The sequence below is a fragment of the Botrytis fragariae genome (assembly GCF_013461495.1).
Source record: "Botrytis fragariae strain BVB16 chromosome Unknown tig00000037, whole genome shotgun sequence".
Classification (NCBI taxonomy): domain Eukaryota; kingdom Fungi; phylum Ascomycota; class Leotiomycetes; order Helotiales; family Sclerotiniaceae; genus Botrytis; species Botrytis fragariae.
Window position 1 is genome coordinate 726,670 of NW_023500990.1, and position 24,418 is coordinate 751,087.

The window sequence follows — 24,418 nt, forward strand, 5'->3', positions numbered from 1 at the left end:
AGAAGCAATTTACGAATAAGCACAAATAATACCTTAGAAAGGTTATAAAAAATTCTGCACATCAATCTGTTCTCTTTCGTGTAAGAACAGGTCTTTTCCTCCTATTCGCAACAGGTGCCATGCCCACGAATGTTTCATCAGAATCATTGCCAAGACGATCATAACGTTCATGACCGACAGTAATAAGTTTGACCATATTTCCCAATGCAACTACGATACTGTTCGTACCCACTTTCGTAATTGGGCCAAGTCTACCAACAAGTAACACCTGATCGTAAACTGAATTTAAGGGCACAGAGGTTTCATCTCCTCTCGATCCTAAGCTCCAAACCTCCCAGCCGTCATTTTTACCTCCTGGGTGATCTAGATTAGACCTCCTACCCGAAGTACCACGTCGTCGAAGTCCGCCGCTTCCAATTGATCCCAAAAGTTGATTTCCTGCTGCTTGTTTATCTTGATCTTGTGTCTTCCGTACACCTACCACATACCCCGATTGGAGTGCTTGCCAATCACCAGGATTTTCTATACTAAATCTCCGCTCTACGGTTTCCCGCCATAAACAACATGTTTTAGAGCCTGGTTTATCAGGATCACGGAAACATATAGTATCGCCCTCTCTGCTTGGCAAATATGATTGCATCATCATATTACCAGTCTCAATGCAAGTATACATAAATGCAAACGATCCCAAACCAACAGATCCACATTGCGGCCTTCGTCTTGTCGAATGAACACATTGCAGTGTTCCTGGTTTGATGTTCTCTGTAACAAATGAATGTGTGACATTATGAGTGTGTATATCAACAAGGTCAACGCTGTGGTCGCGTATAGCGAGGAAGGAAGATAGTGCCGGCAACGGAAGAATTGAGTTGACATCTTTGTCATCGGATACCCAAGGGAGTCTAAGGTCATATGAAACCCAACCAGATTTCTCTTCAACTGCAACATGTACACAACCACGCTTTGAGGCGGTTATGATCTTTGGAGGTGGCAGGGAGCCATTCATAACAACTTTCTCCAAATGTGGCTCAACACAAACCAATGGCGTGCGGCATATTTGTAGTTCCTTTGAAACATGATCTTCCATATGAAGTTCTGACATGAGACCATTATGGCGTACGATAATCACCGGATCAATCAACTCAACTTCATTGTGGCTAAAGAAAAATGCTTCTGGAGTTCGCCCTTTAACGTCCACGGGCATTGTCGGACCCCATCTTCGTTCAGGAATATTCCATAAGGCGACCATTTTCTTGGACAGTATTGCGAGCCAATTCGAGTCATTATCGATCGCCATAGCTAAAACAGGAAACGGATCGATGTCGGATCCAGGGTCTTCGACTACATAGCTTCGGCCATTATGCTGTGCATCCCAAACCCGGATCCATCTGTCCAGGCCAACTGAAACGATAATTCCATCGCGAGAAGCTGTCATCAAGACAACATCCAAAGCATGTCCAGAGCCGAATGTTTTTACCGATAGCAGGGGTTCGTCGCCGTGACCCTCGTGGTCTTCGTCGTCAGAAGGTTCATCAGCCAAGAGATATTTAATGAATTGATTGACAATCACGCCAGTGATGATAACAAACAAAAGAAATTGTAGGGACTGGTTCTCGATAAAGTCATAAAAGGCAGGGAGAAACGATCTCACACCAAGTCTGTTTGGTGTCCGATCTGAACCGTTCAAAACAAAAACTAAAGGATCATAAACTTGAGCAACGAAACTGTGAGCATGTGGTTTTACAACGCTTATAAGCTCATGAACAGTCTCATGGTCTTGCAATCGAAGCCAGGCAGTTGGAGTTCGAGCTTGATGAACATCGACCTCTAGTATTGACGAAGCCGGCGAAGTTGTTTTCAATAAATGTTTACTGCTTTGCAAGATACCTTGATCGAAGTGCCACTGGCAAATTAGTACTGCGATAATAACCACCAAGGTACCGACAATACGAGTCGAAGGCATGTTTCCTCCACGAAAAATGAAATCGACCCATGGCTTAGAAGATGATCTTTCTGGTGATGGATAGCTTCGTTCCCGGGAAGAAGCTGATAGTGTGTCGTTCAATTGAGGTCTTCTTACATCAATGCTTAGAACGGGAGCGAAGAACATTAGTAGGTAGAAGAAATCAAAAATTAGGGCAATAGTAGCGAAGCGACAGAAAGTAGCTTGCCCTACGCCTCCAAACTTGGATACAACCCACAAGAAGAGAAGCCTCTGGCCAGTGTTTGCAAGGAATACATGTCCATTCTTTCCAAAGGCTTCTGCGGATCTAAGGGTCGGATGATGTGATGAGGGCGTGACAATAAAAGCTCTTACGAGTTGAAGCATGTTTTCCGTGCCGCAAAAGACAACAATCAAAGGATAGTATTCTCTGGGTATCATGGATAAATCTGTTTTGATAATAGCGCAGATGGTGAACGTGGAAGTGAACGTAAAGGCCAACTGAGTAGTTGCTGCAATGAGAAGACCAAGCCTTGACTTGAGAGCCCGTAGGCCCCATAAAGTTGCGACGAACCACCATGCGCCAAAAGTGTATGCGGCGGCCAATGCAATCGATTCCCAAGTAGCAGTAGGTTGAAATAAGAATTCATAGGGAGTGCTTCTTAACGAACGGCCATCGGAAGGAATCATGCGCCAATCATCAGATCCTTTGGCTGCCAGCTGAGCTGCTCTTCTCTCCCAATATCTCCCGACAGGCGAGTCAAGCATGTGAACTAAGGTTATGACCAAGGCATCTGCAGCCACAAGATGGTGGTCTTCAAAACGCTTACCACTAAAGACGATAGAGTGCCTCAAGGTAACGTTGACAGAGGTTGACTGGTGTAAGTTTTTGTTGACTGTCATCACGATGTCGTCATCAGCCGAGATCGCTTCCTTCGAGCATGACCAGTATTGCAATGGAGAATGAAAGAACCAAGATGAGTTTGTTAGACCATTTACTGCATGGAAGGTATCTCGTGCATCCACTGGTAATTCATTTTGTGTATAGTCAATCTGGGCATGCTTAGCCTCTTTGCGAGGGTTAAAGTTGATAGTGGGGCCTAATATATGATCCTGTATCTCTAATGCTGCTTGGAGAACATCTGATTGTAAAGCTTTCATATAGCTTCCTACTCCAGTATTAGCTCTCCTCCCTTCGAAACCCAGAGTAATAACACACCATGTACCCATATCGATCGCATGACCACATCCGGTTTCCTCGAATCATCCAATGCCTTCAAAGGTTGCGCGGAAGACCATACATGATGTGGTAGATTTGACGCGCCATTGGTGAAGCCATTTGTGAAGAGAAATGGAAAGGGATATATGAGAAGTGTTGCGATTATAGCAGAGATGGTTATGGCAGCGACTGAGTGCTTTGCGACATTATGTCCGAATTTAGTGAAGCGATCTCGAATGGGATGTTTGATGTCGAGGTCGGGAGGTTCCGTGGTTCTAATGGAGGCAAGCTTGATTAGATATATGAACTTTCGTCAAGCATAGCAATTCATTAGATCACTCACCCTCTGAATGGATAGAGGAGGTACCAAATCATGGTGTCGAGGGGTGGTTCTTGCCCTTGTCCTTGATCTGTTGCCAACCACTCCAAGTATGGCGGCGGTACCTTCTTTCGAGAACCTTGACAGACTTCAGTAATAGATTCGCGCCAAGATATTAAGTTCTTCGTCGATTAAAATTTCGGGAGTATAACAAATCGGTATTGATACAGTAGAGGCGTGGGTAGACAATAATGGTGGAATTCAAATTGTTGACGTCGTGGGGAATCTCAATCATGGTGTTATCGCAGGTGGTGGTGGTGTTAGTGCTGGTGCTCGAGTGATTATAGAGACGAATCGGAGATGTTGGGTGGGAACATTGAAAGCTTTGAGGAACCTCAAAATCGAAGTGCTGACATATTTGAATCAAGTGAATGGAAGGTACTGGGTCGATCTTGGTTGATTGATAATTGACGATTTGATCGAGGGTTTTGGAGTGAATGGATCAAGGGCTGGATGAATGAATGAATTGAGGTCTACTCGAGTAGCGTTATCAATTCCTTTTTTTTTCATCAATAGTTGGTTAAGTTTAAGTTTAATTTGTTGTCATTTTCATCGAATCGCAGAATTGAAAATACCTAGGATGGTCGTAGCGTACGTACTAGGTGGATGAGACTGTGAGGGCAGATGTTGAAAAAAATGGCAGTGAAGACTGTGCAGATACTGTGTGAAGTCCGTCCCGAGCCAAGGAAATATGTGGATTCTTTTCTTTTCTCTCTCGGAATCCTGAGCCGAGCAAATCAAATGCTTCAATTCTTACTTGGGTCCTTTGATACCTTACCATGTACTGTTCAGTTGAGAAAAGGTCTAAAGAAGAATAACCAATGATGTCCCTCGAAATTCTCATGACAGATCAAACGATAAGTGTATATGTATGTGGGACGTTCCCCTTGTCTTCGATCCTGATCCCATTCAGTAGATGAACCTTGGAAGAGCTGATGGAATGAAGTGGTAGGGAGGCATTAGGTAGAATGAATGGCAGAACGACGGGTGAACTTATCTGGCAACTACCGAATCGTAAGGAGTACGATTGTATGTAGATAATACTGTATATGTGTCTGTATATGTCTACACTGTGAGACTGTACATGCGTATAACTGGTTGCTAGAACCTCTCCCCCCCCTTCTCCTCTCCCATTCTCTAGCGCCTTCTCTCTTTCTTTGCCTCTTTCCACATTTGTCCACTCCACCTCCAACCATGCATGAACTCGGTACAGAAGGGCTCGCCAATTCGAATGATACTGTATGATACTGTATGATACTTTGATGAACAAACGCGAGATATCGATTAGGAAACGGATGTTACTCCCGAATCTCCATATGTGTGAAGTGAATTCAATGAACTTGTCGGCGCCTGCGAGGGATGTAGAGAGATACTCGATAACACAACAGTATTGTACCTATACAATGTCTCTCAAAATTGATCAGGTTGTACGAGATCCCGTCCCGATCCCCTGTCCTTTATACAAAATTTCGAATCTTAGCTTTTTTCTCTGATTGTACACCCTTCGTGTGCTGTGGTTTGGTGTCGATGATCGAATGGTGCACCTGCTTTTTTTTAATTCTTGAATATCGAGGCTGCACAGTGACCGCCTTCATAGTATCTCACAACTCGACAATATGAATTCTTGTACTATACCGAGATACCTACAAGGACTTGTGTTTCCTCATTTTCTTCTCCTTCTGACTTGAAAGCTTACACCTATCGACAAGCCCTGAATGGGCTCTCGCCACAAAGAACGAATCATGTTAAGCTGAGGTGAAAGCTAGAGTATCGGCATCAAGTCCAATTGAAGATCCAGACCATTTGGCAACCTGTAGTAAATTTCAAGATAACGAAAGGGGGATGTGGCTGCAAGTGCCTGCAGCTGCACGAGGTAAGAGGTTAGAGAAAACTAGTCACTGCGACCCTTTCTTCCAAACTGAAAAAGGTTACAGCAACAGCAATAGCAATAGCAATGTCAATAATAATAGCAATAATTGAAAAGGATAAAAGGCCATCCAAACCTTCGTACGAAGTGGGCGTTCACTTAAATCTATATAATTCCTTTCACCACGTTCTGCAATTTACTCCTCTTCCTTTTGTCTGGAATCAATTCAATCATCGTATGGTTTTTGACATTCTGACCTGTCCATCGCCTGATTTTGACGGCATTTATATTAACCGATGGCCTAGTTAGGCGTGCTAGAAGTGCTAAAACTGAATAAAAAAACACATTTTCAGGTCCCTTGAATTTTGAAGAAAAGAAAAGAAAAGAAAAGAAAGAACCCGAATGAGGCATTTTCAAGCGTTCACCGGTGGCGGATGGATTTCAACTCTAGTTCCAATCAAATGTCCCAGGTTGTCCCAATAATCAATTTATTATTAGCATTAGCATTAGCATTAGCATATCAAGCCACCACTGGCAATTGAAATCCTTCCCATTCGACTTTTGCGGGGGAACATGTACAGAGTGTTTATGGAGATGATCAACATGATGTGACTTTCCAGAAACTTCTGTACAGCTTGAGTTGTCTACTGGCGCAGCCTATGTGAGTTTGGTATCCAGCGATAACGGATTCGTCTTGAGAACTAATCACTATTCTATGTGTGATGGGCATGAATGTAGGTAGGTATGTAGATAGGTAGACAGCTACATTTTAGGTGTTTATTCGCATTCATATACCTTTTTGAAAAACAACCCAAAGAAAAAGAGACTTGGTGAAATACTACCAAGTACTAGGTACCTAGTCTGTAGGCGAGGTAGGTATCATGTATCTACCTAGCCAAGGTAACATGTGAAGATATACATACCTAAGGGGTAGACTGCATAAGCTATGCGAGGTATTTTAAGTAGGTGTTTTATGCAGGTCCTCATGTAGTAGAAATGAATTAGCCAATACCTAGCTACCTAGCTACTTGGTAGGTAATCGATAACCATCTTATAAACATCTTCTTCGTCGAAGGACTACTTATCGATACAAGCGCCACCTACCTATCATTTCCATGTTGTGGTGCATACGAGGGACAATATCTTGATTCTGCAGACACCCGCTTTCCAAGACCTTTGTGTCGGCCCTTTAATAATTTGGGAACGGAAACATTCAGGCCATTTTACTAGGCGAGATTCCTATTCCTGATCAACAGCCTCAAATCTGATATATTTGAAAGCAAACGCTTTGTTTGATTGGTATATGCGAAGAACATTCGTCAAAAAAACAAGTGCGGTTCAATTCGATTCAATCAATGCCCTTTATAAGTGTTTCTATGACCCTCACGCATTTGGGCAACGGATTGTGAATGAAGGCGGTGAGAAGCAAAGTGTGTGTACCTATCTGACAGGTATATCTCCAGATCCTTCCAACACAATCTCAAAAGGGACCTTTCATCACAGGACTAAAGTGACACTTGTGATTCCTTAATCATCCTCAACCTCCTCAATGTTCAAACCATCCATCTCTAGATCTTCTTCACCACAACCACGACCACCACCACTGCCGACTTTCGGCAATTCAAGTCATGGCAATGTCGAGGGAAAATACAACTCATCAATTTTGATACTTCAAGGCTATCTATGTATTCATCACTACGTCATGATACACACCACTCCTCGTGGGCATTACTGTATTTTTAGTGATGCATGAGACTTACTTTTGTAATCATGCTATGCGAATGCGAACCATCAGAAAGGACGGATACTTACTTTCATGAGGCTGGATTTGTATATATATATACCACATTTTTAAGCGCCGCATGTCGGTGTTCAGTAGTCTGAAGTCTAAAGCCGATGGAAACAACAAGTGTCACCATCGTCACTGTACTTGGTCATGTACATGCCCCACGAACCTGTCTATTCCTGTCGCGAACCATTGCAGCCATTTACAGAGATTGCCAGGGAATTCTGCATTTGGGGCTTAGACATTAGCAACTTCATTGACTGTGATTGTTCTCAGATGCTCTAGGGGTACAGTAATTGTTTGGAGTCAGTATGCGTGTCGTTTCGTCGAATATCGATACGTTGCACTGATTGTTGAGTAAGTAGGCGATACTTCGCTCCAAGTCGTCTCGCCGAGAGGTAAGTAAACTTTTCAGTTACTTCTACAAATTTGGCATGTTTGCGTTTCTATTCTTATCTATCTCGCTCAAACTCAATTAAGAGTGTGATAAACGCTTTAAACCATTTCGTACCTTCCAGAGTTAGATGAGGTATGATCCCACCGTCAAATCAACATTGCTCTTACCCTTCCACCTCCTTCAAGCAATACATAATCCTTCTCGCCCCCGATTCTTCTTTCCTTCGACCTTTCTTTACTATTATTTTCCCTTCCTTGATCATCTTCTTCCCAGCATCTGTTAGGATGCATGCAAATTAATTATCACCTTGTGGCATGATGCGCTTCTACAACCTACAACATCCTTCAGTATACCTAAAAGCACAATTAACCAATCTAACAGGAATTACATTCCATCGTTACAAAGAAAGTCGCAACTTTCGTCCCAAATGAGAATGGACTCTTATGGTCCATCGATACTGGCAATAACGATCATTTTCCTCATTCTCGGCGTTTTTGTTGTCTCACTCCGTTACTATACTCGAGTAGTTATTCGAAATACCATTGGTCATGATGATTTTCTCATCCTCTTGTCTCTCGTAAGACGCATCATCGAAGATCTCAGTATTTGGTATCCTGACTTGGGGTTTTAGGGCCTTTATATCGTGATGGCATCATTACTCTTCGTTGGCGTTCAACGAGGTATTGGTCAGCACAAAAAGGGAATGAAGACTGATGACATTGTTGAAAGCTCGAAGGTCTCAAAACTGATTCTGAGATTATACAACCAACTGACAATCAACAGTACGTCTGGCTCACGGTCTTAATTTACATAAGTGCTGTTACGGCGATTAAAGCTTCCTATGCCACATGTCTCCTCCGTCTCACTGAGGCCAGTCCTTGCGCATACGCTCTTTGGGCTGGACTATCAATTAATGTTATCCTATGCTTCATAGCAAGCTTTTACCTGATTTTCAATTGTCAGCCAATTTCATACGCTTGGAAGCAGGGCGACTCAAGCGTGGATGGATATTGTAATTACGACTCAGCAGATGCTCTAGGCTATGCATGGGCCGGACTATCTATAGCGCTATATCTTCTTTTTACCCTCGTTCCGGTCGCGTTAGTTTGGAATATGCAAATGCACATAAAAACGAAGACGTTCGTTGTCACTGTCCTGGGATTGGGATTATTGTAAGTGACACGTATATTCTCGACATCTGAGTTATGAAATTTGCTGACGGAGCGCCAGCGCTGGTGTCGCTTGTGCTGTACGAATCGGAGTGTTTGCTGTGGACTTGGATTATGCAGATCCTCTTTGTTCGGGACCCTATCCTCTTGCTTTGACATGACTAACACTAATGAACATTCGCAGATTCAATATCTCCAATGCTTATTTGGTCCGTAGTTGAAGCTGGCTTGGGAATTGTTGCAAGCTGCATCGCAACATTACGACCTCTCCTTCGACACTACAACATTCAAGGCCTAGAGGAGATTGAACTCGAAGGCGATGTCGGACATGGTGAGGGTGGACGAGGACACGGTCAACGGGCATACAAAATGTCAACAGTATCCCAAATCCTTAACAAATTCACAGGTCATGGTGCACATACCGTGACCGTCATTCACCAAGGAAGTGAAGCTACGATCCCCGCGAATGGTCAAATCAAGGAGAGAAGGACATACAACATCTCTACTCTTCAGAGAAGTTCGGTGGACATGCAACACGAACGTCAAATGCAAGGCGTTGCTGGCAAAGTTCCCGAGCCAGACGATGTGAACACCGGGGGTTGGTGAGAGCAAACAAGATTCAGAATGGTTCCGATAACATAGTAAAATTGGTCTTCGAGAAAAGAGGAAGTTGGGTCAAGGATTCATTTTATATTCAGGTTATGGTGCTGTTTTGATCAATGCAAATACATTTTCAGGTTCTGTTCTACACTGATTACATATTGCTTACAATGGTAAAGAATGCCTACTGGTGTGCAAGTGTACACAATCTTTGCTGGATTCCTGCTGTATTAAACCACCTCTACCCCATGTTTGTAGGTGACAGGGTAATATTCGGCAAATCTACCGGTCAATCTAGAATATCCGAAACATTGCAAGGGCAATAAGGTTATCCGTTCGTGATCCAGGGTAAGCAAATTAATATCCGGTCGCCATGCATTCGCCGAGCCGGAATTCTCTTTTTCGGGCTAGGGACCTAAGAGAATGGTGACATCTCAAGTTTGTGTGGATTCTTCAAAGACTAATGAAGAGGTTGGGATCATAATGGGGCTTGTGGGGCAATTTGGTTTTACCACCAATAGAATTAGAAGATGTTTGAGATCGGAAGACTGATAAATCCCATTAACGGTGTACGAAAGGAATGTTCGGAAAAGGTAAACTCGAATTAAGATGGAGATAGAGTTGTAGGTGAATAAATCGTCTGACAAACCCAGGAGCAATATGAAGTTTATCGTGTATGCATGGGGGGAATACTGGGCGTCACTCTAGGCTTCGGTCTTACTAGTCTCTCAGATGGGTACCCTTTCTGTATGCAGGATGTGAATGCAGGAGAGCTTAAGCTTACCAAGCATGCCGATATTGGACAAGGTCTAAATCATACGTCTTGAAGGTTCATATAAATGGATAGTATCGCCGCCATATTCGACGTCATCTCTAGGTTTCCAGACGAAACTCAAGCTTTCAATATGTTCATCTCAAAATCCCTCATCTTCACACTCGCAAGTTCTCAGGCTCTCGCGTCCAGACTATTTGTGGCTTCATATGCAGGAACTGTTACCACATTGTCACTCGATGAAGATGCAAATGGTGCATATTCATTCGAAGTCATTGCGACATCTACGGCATGCGCGGCCAATTCCTCGTGGATCACTTTAGATTCTTCACGAGATATTTTGTTTTGCGCGGATAGAGGGCTGACTGCAAGTAATGGGACTCTCAATTCGTTGAAGATTCAGGACGACGGTTCTTTGGTGGCATTGGATAGAGTTGAGACACCGGTTGGGGCAGCGGCTACAGTATTGTATGCGAATAATACTGCTTTGGCTTTAGCTTATTAGTAAGAAGTCACCCATTAATTTCGGCTTGACTTAATTTTGGGACTCGTACTAAATGACTGGCCAATAGTTCCTCAAGCAGCGTAGGAACTTTGGATGTCACCTCCGCAACTAACATACTCCCTCTCCAAACCTTCACCTATAACCTTACTACTCCCGGCGCGGATCCCCAATACGAAACCGCACCGCATCCACACGAAGCAATTACTGATCCAACAGAATCATTTGTCCTCGTCCCAGACTTGGGTGCTGATCTCGTAAGAATATATCGAATCGATCAAGATACTAAGTTGTTAGAACCACTCGAACCATTGAAAACTCCCGTCGGAAGTGGACCGAGACATGCAAATTGGCTTGTTTCGGAAACGGGAATCACATACTTCTATTTGGTCAGTCAGTTGACTAACAGACTTACGGCATATGAGGTTACATATGAAAGTGACAACACTTTGAGTTTTGAAGTGAAGTTTGAGAGGAGTCTTTTGGAGACGACTACCCCAGGCGAAGAATTGCAGTTTTATAGTGCCGCATCAGGGATCCAAATTACAGTGAGTGATTCATTTTCTCAGGAACTTTTTTTTTGTAAATAGAAAAATTCTTTCCAAATTTTGCCAGTTGGAAAAACACATGATATTAAGATACCTTCTAGCCCGATCATAACTACCTCCTCATCTCTCAACGCAACGATACACACTTTAGTATCCCCGATCCTTCTTCCCCGTCAGCCACAAATATCATTCCCTCCGATTCTCTCTTAACGTATTCCCTAAATCACTCAAATGGTAATTTCTCACTCGTCTCAATTGATGCTGCTGGAGGTAGTTTCCCAAGACAGTTCTCTATCAACAAAGCTGGGGACTTGGTGGCTGTGGGATTGCAAAACGATGGAAGAGTAGCGTTGTTGAAGAGGAATGTGGATGGAGGAGATTTGGAGATTGTCGCCGGAATTGATATAGAGGGACAGGTTGTTTGTATTGTTTGGGACGAGTAGGCGGAAGATTTAGTATCAATATGAGGATGACTTCCACGTCAATTGTTGTCGTTCTGGCTTCAAGAATCGATTTTAGAACTCGACATGAATTATTGGAGGTAGGATCTTATATTACAATAAAATAATATTATTATAATATTTAGTGGAAGACTTAGTCAGATTTAGTTTAGGGATAAATTGAATATATAATATAATAGTAGAACTGAAGTCAAATTATAGGAATGAATTGAATTGAATTTAATTTGCTTATTCCTTCTAGGTTTTCTTTAAAGAATATTCTAGGTTTATATAGTTTATAATGAAATCCTAAGGCTTTAATATTTATAAATAAAATCGATTTAAATTGAATCTTATAGAATCATTTTATATAATAAAAAGAAAATATAATCAATCAAATTTAATTAATTTAATAATAATCTTCTATATACTTCTATTTGATTTCATCTCATTCTAAATCAATTTAATAAGAGATACTAATATATAACTATATAATAATATAATTTTATAATATAAAATCATATTACAAATATATTAATTATTAAGATATCTCTTAATTAATAAAGTATTAATAAATAATTTAATAGATTTATTATAGATTTTCACATACCCCCTTAATAAATATATTAAATTAATTTTATTATATATCTTAATTTAAATTAATTTAATTCATAAATTCAATCAATTTGATACAAGCTAATAACTTAGTAAGCCCATCAGCCTTTTGATTATTAATAAATATATAAATTAGATCTAAATCCCCTGATTTAATAATATCTCTAATATAATAAAATCTAATTACTATATACTTACTTCTTTTATAAAATATAGAGTTTTTAGTAAGCGCTAGTGTAACTTAATTATTTATATATAAAGGAAATTTATTTTATTTATATAAATTAAGCTTTAATAATAGCTTTTTAATATAAATAATCTTTTTAGCTACTAGGTTTATAGTAATAAACTCAAATTCGACTGTAGAAAGGGCTATTACAGGTTGTAGCTTGGATTTCTAATTAATAGGCCCATTCTTTAGTATAAATATATATCTATTAGTAAATTTATATATATTGATTTCCTTTTTATAGTTGGTATTACAGAATTCTTGAATATAAGGATTTTTAATTTTATTATAATTTATACCCTTATTTATAGTTTCTTTCAAATATTTTAGTATTTTTTTAATGGCTTGAATATATTCTACACTAAGATTAAACAAAAAACTAGTTAATTTAGATATAGAAAATATTATATCAAATCTAGTTCTAAAAGCTAAATATAATAAAGAACCTATAATTTCTTAATATAATTTAATATTATTATTATTAATTTTCTCTTTATTATAAATTAGCTTTATTTTAGAATCCATTAAAATAAAAACAGAATTAGAATCTAGTATATTAAATCTGGCTAGTATCTTTTTAATATATTCTAATTGATATAGCTTTAATATATTACTAATTCTTTCAATTTGAATCCCTAAATAATCCTTTATAGAATCTAGATCCTTTAAATCAAAATATTCTTTTAGATTATTAATAAATTTATTAATAATCTCTTAATTTAGGGCTATTATAATAATATTGTTAATATATATATTTAGAATTATATTTTTATTTTTATTAATGAAAATATATTTCTCGGAAATTAGGTTTATAAAGCCTAATTTATTTAATATATCTTTTAAAATATAATACTATATTTTAGCTGATTGTTTTAGGTTATATAAAACTTTATTTAGCTTTAAAGCTTTATTTTTTAATTCACTAAATTCCTTTAATAAATTTAATAAAAATGATATATCAATATTGCCTTGTACAAACACTAGTACCATATCAATTTTATGGATTAGTCAATCATTTTGAAGAGCTAATACAAATAAAAGCTTCCAAATCATTGATTTAACTACTAATACATATATATCAATATAATCTAATCCATATAGCTATTTGAATCCTTTAGTAATGAATCTGACTTTGAATTCAATAAATTCACCTAAATCCTTTATTTTATACATCTATCTAATCCTTAGGGCTTTATTATTATTAGGATTATCAATAATATCCCATGTTTTATTAGATTCAAGAGTATTTATTTTGTATTCCATAACTTTTAGTTAATATTCTTTTTTTAAAGAGTTAATAGCTTCTTTATAGAATTTAGATTTAATCAATATACAATCTGGCTTATTAATTATAACTTTATTATTATTTTTAAGTTTAGTATTGAAAGCTAATTGAAGATCTTATTGATTTATTTCAATATTTATCCCCTTATTGATTGAATTAAAATACCCGGAAAAAGCAAGTTCATAATAAGAAAGTATATGTTTTCTGTTATTATTAAGATTCTTATTATTTAGGATTAGGCTTTTTATTTACTTAGATTACTGTATAATAGGTTTTATTAGTTTTTCAAATATAAATTTATTAGGAATAAACTCACTAATGTCAACCTTTATATAATCAAATATTTTATTATTTTCACTGTTTTCGTTTATTTCAAGATTAACTGGAGGATTATTAATACTAATAGTATTTTCAATATTTAGTATATCCTGAATAAATTGAAATTCAAGATTTTCTTCTTCTAAAAGCTTTAAATCTTGATTTTTATATTTATTAGAATATATAAGATCTTTTTAAATATTAATATTTTTTAAATTAATTACTCTTTTATTAACTAAAAAGTAGATTAAATAATTATTAGATAAATCAAAGTTTACTAATATACCTTTCTAAACTCGAAAATCCATTTTTTTATTGTAAATCTTTTTATTATTAATTATATAAATAAGAGAGCCTAAGATTCTAATATAACTTAAATTAAACTTTTTATTATATATTAATTCAAATAGTAAATTATTAATAAAATTATTATATATTCTATTTTTGATATAAACAATAATTTTAACTAGGTATGGTTATAAATAAAATAAAATCTCTTTTTCTTTAATTAAATAGATTAGTTTTTCAATTATATATCTATTTAATATTTCAATTATTTTGTTTTGTAAATGAGTATATAGGCTTATATATTTATATATAATTCTATGATCTCAAATAAAATTCGATTATTTATTCAATAGAAATTTAAGAGCATTATCTAATTATAGTATTTTAATACTAATATTGAATTGATTTCTAATTAGATTATAAAACTTTATTAGAATATTATATGCTTATGATTTGAATTTAATTAAATATATTCATATAGCTCTAGTAGCCTAATCAGTAAATGTTAAAAAGTATTTTTCATCTTTAATTCCTGTAGTTCTAAAAGATCCAGTTATATCTAAACTGAATTTTTTGAATTTAGAATCTATTTTGGGTATTTTAAAAGGTTCTTTACTTATTTTCTAATGGAATTTGTTGAATTTGTATGATTTATATATCTCTAAATCAAAATCAGTTTTATCTGATTAGATATTCAAGGATTTAATAATATAATCTTTATTTATATAATCTAATCTCTTATGGATTAGGTTTAAATCAATTTTATTTAATAATAAATTCAATTTTTGAATTGATTCTATTTCAATTATAAAGATATTGATATTTTTAAGGTATCTAAAATCTATTTTAAAATTAAGGTAATATATATCAATTAGCTAGGGTACTATAATTTGTATATTAGCCCTTTTATTTATAATATCAATCTTATTTTTTAATAAAATAATATAATTAGCCTATTTTTTTTGAGCTATTTTATTTGAATTAATAAGGGTGGAGATTATATGAGGAATGTAATATACTTTTTGCAATAGTATTTTAGATTTTTTATTAATTAAAATAGAAATATCTCCTATATTATTAATATAAAGCTTTTCCTTATTTGCTATAGTAATAGAATAATTATTCAATGATTTATAATTTATAAACTATTTCCTATTGGGTGAATAATACTCTGTAGTATTAGAATCTAATATAAATTTATATTTAGATTTAAAAAATTAATTAGTTGAGTTTATATAGTAGTTTATAGCTATTAGTTGCTTGCTAGAGATTAGTTTATTCGAATTAATATTAGTATTTGAATTAAAATACTTTTTATTATTTCCTTTATTAATTTTTAATTCAAAATATTTTATAAAGTATTTGAATTTTAAATATTTCTTTTTAGAGTAATATTTGTAATAAGAAGTTTTATTAAAGCTAGTTTTATTAGCATTTAAATCGATATTAGATTGCATTTTAGTCTTTTTGAATATCAACTTAGAAAAGAGTATATCCAAATTAATATTAATCGGATTTTTAGTTAATTCTTTGTATTTTCGAGAGGCAAAACTATTGAATGAGCTTAATAGGCTTCTAAAAAGAAATCATACTATAAAAGCATTAGGGATATTGAATTTCATCGATTTTAAGTAGTTATAGGATGATTAAATTGAATTAATGTATTCGTTTATTCCCTTAGAACTTATATAATTAGATTCTATTAGTCTATTTAGGTATTTTCCTATTAATTTAATAAAAGATTCTCTAAATATCTTATTAATAGAATTCTATAGGCTTTTAGTCGACTTTTTATCCTTGAATCTCTCAATTAATTCGAAGCTAATTATAGATTTAATAGTTTCTAAGGTCTTTCTTTTATTTCTTTGATATTTAGAAACCTTTTCATTATATTTAATAACTAATTCAGATGAAATAGCCTTTCCTGATTTGTTTATATATAGACTTTTATTAGGTAGCATCTCTATACTATTGATATATAACATAAAGCTATTTAATTCTAAAAAGAGCTTAGTTTTATTAACCTATTCTATATAGTTAGATTTGTCTTTTAAAGGGTTAGATTTAAAGCTAATGCTGGAAGTTATTTTAAGTTTTTTTATTATAGGTTTATTGGTTTTATACATTGGATTAATACTAATCTATATATATATATAGCTAGTTTTTCGAAATTTAAATGGATTTTATGAATAAATCGATTTAATCTTAAAGATCTAATAGATCAGTCATCTTTTAAATTAGATCTTTATTTTATTTGATATAGAATAAAAACTAAATAAGCTAGGGTACCTTGGTATAAAGAAAATTGATATATCACTTGTTTTGGGTAGTAATATAGTATAAATATATTGTCTAGGGATCTAATTTTATATGCTTAATTAGGTTTAGCTTCAGGGACGCAGGTCTCAGGGTTTATATATAGTGTTTTTCGATATAAATTCAATTGAATTAATTCGAAAATTTGATATTCGATAGTTTAATAGTTGTATATATGTGATATACAGCCTTAAATTAAGCTAATTCTCTTTTAAGCTAGTTTAAACTAGTCAGGCTTATAACCTATTAGAGATAAGATCTTATATTATAATAAAATAATATTATTATAATATTTAGTGGAAGATTTAGTCAGATTTAGTTTAGGGATAAATTGAATATATAATATAATAGTAGAACTGAAGTCAAATTATAGGAATGAATTGAATTGAATTTAATTTGCTTATTCCTTCTAGGTTTTCTTTAAAGAATATCCTAGGTTTATATAGTTTATAATGAAATCCTAAGGCTTTAATATTTATAAATAAAATCGATTTAAATCGAATCTTATAGAATCATTTTATATAATAAAAAGAAAATATAACGAATCAAATTTAATCAATTTAATAATAATCTTCTATATATTTCTATTTGATTCCATCCTATTCTAAATCAATTTAATAAGAGATACTAATATATAACTAACGTAGTTTATTATCATATAGGCTATATCATCATGTGAGCCACTTTCACCTTAATTATTATCTCTTTGCTTTAACATGCGATTTATTAACAATCTATTATGGAAATGATTAACAAAAAAACACAAATCATTCTAGCTATTAAAGCTATTCAAAAAAACAAAAAATTAAGTATTCGGAAAGCTGCTAAACTATATAATATTCTATATATAATGATTCAGTATAGAATGAATAATCTTATTCTTTATATAGAATATTGATATAAAACTTATAAAATTATAGAATTGGAAAAGGAAGTGATTATTCAATATATAATTGATATAAATAATAAAGGGTTTCTACCTAAACTCAAAGGTATAGAAAATATAACAAATTATATTCTCGAAATATAGGATATAAAAAAGATTGGAAAGCTTTAGGCTTATTAATTCATAAAATATCATATAGAATTAAAAATATATTTTAATTATACTTATAATTTTTAAAAAGCTTTCTATAAAAATCCTAAGTTTATTAAAGACTGATTTCAAATAGTTTCGAATATATAAGCAAAATATAGTATTCTTGATTATAATTTCTATAACTTTGATAAAACCAGTTTTATGATAGGTATAATATGCCCCGAAATAGTTATAACTAATACTGAAAGAAATAGTAGAAATAAGATAATATAATTAAGCAATAAAGAGTGGGCTACAGTGATTATATATAGTAATAGAGAGGATAAAACTATATTCCCATTTCTAATAGTTTAAAAATAAGTTTATTTTTCTAATTAGTATATCGAAATCGATTTCCTTGTGGATTAGGTTATTAAACCTATTTCTAATAGATAGATAAATAATGAAACAAACTTAGAATAATTGAAATACTTCGATAAATATACTCTGAATTGTAGAAAGGGCAAATATTGAATATTAGTGCTGGATGAATACAAAAGCCATAAATCAATACCTTTTCAATTATATTGTAAAGCAAATGATATAATATATCTAAAGTTATTATTATATTCAAGTCATTTAATTCAATTACTTGATATTAATTATTTTGGTAATCTGAAATATTTATATAATACTCAAATTGATAAATTTATTAAGGTATATATTAACTATATTTTGAAGGTTGAATTTTTAATAGTTTTTAAAACTATATATTAAGAATCAATTACAATTTAGAATATAAAAGCAGAATTTCGAAAAAATAGATTTAATACTATTTGATTCTGAAATTGTATTCTCGAAACTAAATATTCAAATTTATATATTTACTTCTCCTTCTTTCAATCCAGATTTGTGAATCTTTTAAACTCCTTATAATCTAATTAAAGCTTTTTTGTAATCAATTTTAATAAAATCTCAAATAGCTTGTTATTAATCAAGCTTTCTTATATCTATATTCGATATTATATTAGCTTTAGCTAAAGATATAGAGAGATTAATATATAAAAATATACTTTTAAGTACAAAGATTTATACATTTCGGAAAGCAAATGAAGTATTAAGCAAATATTAATGCACTAAAAAGATTCAATTACATAATGGAAAAGTATTTATTAAACAAAAAGCTATAGATATATTATCTCAGTAAAAGATTGATATACAGATTCAATACAATAAATATCAAAATAAAAGAATTTCTAATAAGAAAGCATCTTCTAATAAATATTATAGTAAGTATGGAAAATTAGATCATAATTCAAGAACTTGTCAAATCAATATAATAGATTCTAGATTGTTAGATTCTTAATAATTTCAATCAATTGATTTAATAGTTATAGAATAATATGGATTTGAATACGATAATTGAGGTGAAAGTAGCCCACATAATGATATAGCCCACATGATGATAAACCACGTTATATGATAATATGATTTTATAATATAGAATCATATTACAAATATATTAGTCATCAAGATATCTCTTAATTAGTAAGGTATTAATAAGTGATTTAACAGGCTTATTATGGATTTTCACATGAATGAAAATTTCTTCGTACGGTATTCCATGTGCATTTGAATGTAGAGTAGTACTCTAAATTTGTTTATTTGCTTGACAGTCACAGTTCAATTTTCGTACATAACGGGATTACCGGTTATCATAGATCTTTACTACAGGATGGAGAAGTTTAAAGTCAAGTCTGTTGGATTTCTACACGTACAGATTGAATGCTTCTTCCCAGATCTTCTTACTGGGTCAAATTGAACCTTTCCACATTTCGATTGAGCTACTCAGCTTCTTCCACCCTAGGCTCAGACTTTTCTGGACGTGATATCCATAACGAGATAAATGAAGAGTATAGCCAATAAACCCCAAAATAGTTGCATAATTCCTCGCTGAGCCATGTCGCGTTTTCGATTCTTTTCGAGGTCTTGCATGCGATTAAAAAGTTGAGTCATCTGAGTAGATGTTTGCTACATTGAAAGTCAGAATCTTTTCAACTCTTGGGGTATAGAATAAGGGTACAAGACATAAATATACCGTAGATTCTTTATTACGAGGGAATGGAATTTTATTAAGATCCGACATCATCAACGCATGATGTTTTGCACTCCCTTTAAAGTTAATCAGATTACATATTCCAAATATCATCTCTTGATTCAACCATGAAAACCAAAAAATCCTCACATTTGTCGTTACTCTCAGAATCTTAAGTACGGATTCGTTCAAAGTCACTCATATATTCTCTCATATAACGATCGCTGAATTTAGCGTTGAACCCAGCTTTATATGATCAGTCGAACGAGTGCCAACATGCTGTTTGATATGCTTTGTCGTAGGCCTTTTGTCTCAGTGTATCAATCACAGAGGGGGGCACAGTTGCAGGAGAATAAGTGTTTCGTTTTTCGGAGGAGAGTTCCGGGGTCGTAGAGTCTTGGGCCATGTTTATTGAGAGAACTATGGGTATTATCAAGATGGTTAAGCTCGGGTTTGTTGAAGTTGATCTGGTGTTTTTGAAGTTGTTTGATTTTGGGGAGAGTTGAAGCTGATCTGCAAAAGACGTTTCGAAAAAAGGATGTAAGTGAAGGTGTTGTCACTTTTTGTGACCGAATTTCATGAGAATAATGACTGCTGTATTGGAGAAATATGAGTTAAGAGCTTTTTATGACTGTTATTTGTGTTGTGAGACATCTTCTCAAAGTCACAATGCTTGAAGTGCCAAAATCACATGCTTTGTTATTCCTTCACAGACTTCGTCGAGTCGGCTCCCTAACATTTCCTCTCATTTTCCAACCAAATCAGTTGGTAACTGCTGTGCACTGCTCTTATTTGTCTCTCCTACACCCTTTCCGATTTATACATTTCCTCATATTCCACATTATACGCTCCACTGTCTACATATCCTCATACCTTGTTATAAATTCATTTTATGCTGCTTCATAGATTTGTTTGTACAAATTACCGGCACGTTTTCCAAGCAATGCATCGTCTTTCTTTCCGAAAAAGGATGGCGAATTCATGATGTTACGTCATCGGGGTGCGTGTTGACGGTCTTTGACGAGTCGTTTCTGATATGGCGAGAGTCTTACCCTCTTTCAGGGTTTCGTGTCACTCACTCAATTGAAAATCTCATGAAGTATTGGTATTAAGAGTAATGTAAGGTTGAATTTGTGTCATTGAGTTTGAGCGCCATAGCTTGCAGAATACTAAACTCATAGTCCATACACCAGGGGCCTTCCAATCCCATATTTAACTCTTTCAAGTACAGTAGCTCTTGCAGATCCAAATGCAACAGAGTCTTTCACTCTATACATAGTGGATCTGTTCATCCATCTTCCACTTTCACATGTATAACAACATCCAGATCTCGCACCATCTTTACTTTGAAGTTTAGGTACCGTGGTGGGGGAATTCGAACCGCTACTTCCGGGGCAAGTTATGCATTCACTTCCACATAGAACGTCCACGAATACATGACCAGCTTTCCATCCTTTCTTACAGGCCCAAGAGTAGATATTTCCAACACACCCGTCTTTGCACTCGTCTCTTCTGTAGATAGAATCTTTCGATTCATTAGAGATTGGATTACTCGTATGTCCATAATGCCAGACATGTGCTGCCCATGTATAGAGCTTTTGGACTTCGGTTGGGATCTCTCCCAGCGAAGATTGTGGAATACTTTCGATATGAGTTGCGGGGAATATTTTGACCGTGTATGTTGGCTTTAAAAGTAAAGTTTCTACGGTGAGATTGTCACCGTGTGATGTGTTATTTGAATTTTCATAGCGAAAATTCTTTGTGACTGAGTACATTGTTGAGGTTTTTGACGAAGTTTTCTTTGGAAGTGTCGAGAAGATTCTTGAGGTCTTTTTGAAATGTTTGGTCGTGTAAGTATCAGTAGGTGTCGCAGTTGCAAGAAAGAGGTAGAAGTAAGGAGGGAATTCCAGCGCTTTTGAGCAATATTTCAGGAGCCATCTTAAAGTCAAGCAATCTGAACGATAAGTTTGAAACTATACATTTGATTCTATTTGAGCACGAAATCTAATTTGAATGTTTAAAATACTGTGGATAATATTGTACTCATTGATAAATCGGCATTTTTCATGAAATGACTGGAAAGATCATTTCGATTAGCCATTTAAGTCTTTCTAGCTGTGAGGAATGATACAATGCGGGGACAAGAGGAAGATAAATTATTGTGATTTTCTGAAAAGGACTCGATGAACAACTGGGTTTCGAGCTTTGAATGTCTCGAGACTGTCTGGTCAAGTCATTCTTGAGCACAAACCGGCATGTCACCTGTTCAGGAAAAGCCCAACCACTGAAAATACAGGTTCATTCGCTGAGCCAACCACCCAACAATATTCTACACCTGATGAATTTTGGTGGTATATCCACGCTGAATTCCACACTTTCTTTGAGTTTAATAGAGATTAATGAATGACTTGAGTAACAGACTTGAGCATTAAATAAATAAAAAGGAAACATTCGCATTCAAGTTAGCTACAGTGATATAATGATCACGACCTTCATTTAAAGAATGGTACCTACCCAGTAGGTCACTGTTCAAACGAAAATTTCAACAATCTACCCCCTCTACACACATATGGAAATCGGCTACAAACTTCTCCCTTTCAACGAATGGCTGGAATTTCACAAAGCATTGCTTCTTATGGTGATGCTACCCAGCAACCTCATTCGAACAAAGGTGTCACAAAATTTGAAGGTGGTAACAAAAGTTGATCAAGCATTTGTTTCACAGTTACAGCCACATGAGCCACAGTACTCGTATTGAGTTCAGAATAGCATGTAACAAAGCGGACTAGAAAATCTTACATTTGTTATACAACTTTCCGGCAACAAAAACCAAGAGAAAACTTACTTCATCGCCAATCAAGATTCCGAAAATTGAGGGATAGAATTATGATGCATCTGAACAACTTTTTAATCATTGAGGGTCCTGCGCTGGAGTCATTTCACTGTAACAAACTACCTAGGTAATATAACATGGGATTTCGAGAAACCCCCCAAAATTGTTGAGACCATCAAACACATTAATTTTTCTATGAAATGTACTAAAACTATTCAATGATGAAATTCTGACATCGAGCCAGTATAGAATAATCTAATGTCAAGATAACGAGCCATAAAATTCAAGAGAATATGTAAAATATAAGAATTCCTCACAGGCGATTTTGTACGATCACCTTAAATGATCGATGATCCGCCCACTTATGTCCATGAATTCTGGAATTTTGTAACGAATTAGGGAGTCCATTATGTAACACTCTTGACATGTATATCTGGGAATGGGCACTCACTGTATGTTAGCGATCCTTCGAGTGTCTGAATCTGTGATTTTAGAGCTTCTTCTCACGGTCCTGATCGTCGACCTTTCCCGATTTTTTACGCGTTACAAAATTTTCACCAGGCGCCCATGAATATCCAAATAAGTTGGAGGAAGGGCCTCAGACCTTGCTATTCTTTGTGCCCCGCTGAGTAATACCGGATTCACGCACCCAAAGTCCACCCAAGGTTTTCTTCCCAGGATCGATTTTGCTTCTCTCTGTCGATTTGCGATCCATCCTACTACTTCTGGACAAACAGGGTTGAGGTGGGCGCTCGTAATAAAGTTGCTTTCTTGAATTTTTCCCGCCTCTTGACGATGAATTGCTTTCGTCTTCGAAACGAGGTGGGCTTGGCGAGCGTTGCCGATCCGGGGTATCTTCAGAATCGCTTTTATCGGCAATTATAACTGGCGGGGCGCGCTCTCTTCTTTGACTCCGTATAGGAATATTCAATTCTTGAGAAAGAGGTCTCGAGTTCGCGGGAGCAGCAACTAACTGTGGGGAAATAGGCCGACCTCGACGTCTACCTTCATTGAAATACTCTTGCTGTGCTGGTTGCCCTTGGAAATTTAACGGGTACTGAGGTATAGGATCAAAGTACCTGGGAGCTCCTCTTTGCGGATGTAGTGGCGCTTGAGCATTCATTGGGCGACGAAGGCCAGCGTCTATATGCAATGGAACTGCTCTTTCAAGATTTGGTTGTACTTGCGCATCCACCGACCGATAATGATTGGGATCGACGTGTATTGGAAGCCCTCTTTGAGGACGTGGTGGTGTTTGGGTATCCGATGGACGATGAAGGTTGCTATCAAGATGCTTTGAAACTCCTCCTGAGCGAAATGATTCTTCAAAGCGGGATTGAGAGGCAAAAGGTATGGCTGAACTTTCCCCTCGTCTTAATTTGTATTGACGGTTTGAGGCTGGGCTACTCATAATTGCTCGCAATAGAGTTAATGTACTTGGAAACAGTATTTGTTCATAGATTTATTCTCAATGCAGTAAATCAATATTCGTTCGTTCAATATAGATTTAGAGGAAAAAGTGCATGAAACGGGGGACTTGAAGGCTTAAGAGGTGCTTTGCAGCTCTCATTCAAACCCCTTAAATTCATGATGATTCGTTATCGTGCGGTATGATTTGTCAATATGAGTAGCACTCTTGACAGATATGACTCAAGATCAATGAGAAGTCACTGAAAGAGAATCTAAATGTTGGTAGAAATGACTGTAAAATGAGGAAATGACGGAAATGACTGCAGAATCAATGGAATTAGAACCATATATCACTGAAATGACGTCCAAAGGATGTATGATAGTTGATAA

The 24,418-nt window shown here is 35.3% G+C and overlaps 5 protein-coding genes across 5 annotated transcripts; 1 reads left to right on the forward strand and 4 right to left on the reverse strand.

The window, feature by feature from the left end:
* Window positions 1–61: 61 nt before the first annotated feature.
* On the reverse strand, window positions 62–3,536 carry Bfra_011560 (putative srebp cleavage activating protein; the record flags this gene model as incomplete). Its single annotated transcript, XM_037341887.1, has 3 exons — window positions 62–3,111; window positions 3,162–3,436; window positions 3,505–3,536. The coding sequence occupies 3 exons, from the start codon at window positions 3,534–3,536 to the stop codon at window positions 62–64; spliced, it is 3,357 nt and encodes a 1,118-aa protein (XP_037194744.1).
* A 4,481-nt stretch (window positions 3,537–8,017) lies between these two features.
* Window positions 8,018–11,624, forward strand: Bfra_011561 (putative extracellular aldonolactonase protein; the record flags this gene model as incomplete). The annotated part of the gene is made up of 8 exons (XM_037341888.1): window positions 8,018–8,167; window positions 8,222–8,326; window positions 8,374–8,762; window positions 8,821–8,888; window positions 8,944–9,361; window positions 10,237–10,635; window positions 10,704–11,181; window positions 11,283–11,624. The coding sequence occupies 8 exons, from the start codon at window positions 8,018–8,020 to the stop codon at window positions 11,622–11,624; spliced, it is 2,349 nt and encodes a 782-aa protein (XP_037194745.1).
* A 7,935-nt stretch (window positions 11,625–19,559) lies between these two features.
* Window positions 19,560–19,836, reverse strand: Bfra_011562 (uncharacterized protein; the record flags this gene model as incomplete). The annotated part of the gene is given in 2 exon segments (XM_037341889.1): window positions 19,560–19,706; window positions 19,726–19,836. The coding sequence occupies 2 exon segments, from the start codon at window positions 19,834–19,836 to the stop codon at window positions 19,560–19,562; spliced, it is 258 nt and encodes an 85-aa protein (XP_037194746.1).
* Window positions 19,837–19,957: 121 nt separating this feature from the next.
* Bfra_011563 (uncharacterized protein) lies at window positions 19,958–20,191 on the reverse strand (the record flags this gene model as incomplete). The annotated part of the gene is made up of 2 exons (XM_037341890.1): window positions 19,958–20,009; window positions 20,052–20,191. The coding sequence occupies 2 exons, from the start codon at window positions 20,189–20,191 to the stop codon at window positions 19,958–19,960; spliced, it is 192 nt and encodes a 63-aa protein (XP_037194747.1).
* Window positions 20,192–23,216: 3,025 nt separating this feature from the next.
* Bfra_011564 (uncharacterized protein) lies at window positions 23,217–24,029 on the reverse strand (the record flags this gene model as incomplete). Its single annotated transcript, XM_037341891.1, has 1 exon — window positions 23,217–24,029. The coding sequence occupies one exon, from the start codon at window positions 24,027–24,029 to the stop codon at window positions 23,217–23,219; it is 813 nt and encodes a 270-aa protein (XP_037194748.1).
* Between the last annotated feature and the right edge of the window lie 389 nt (window positions 24,030–24,418).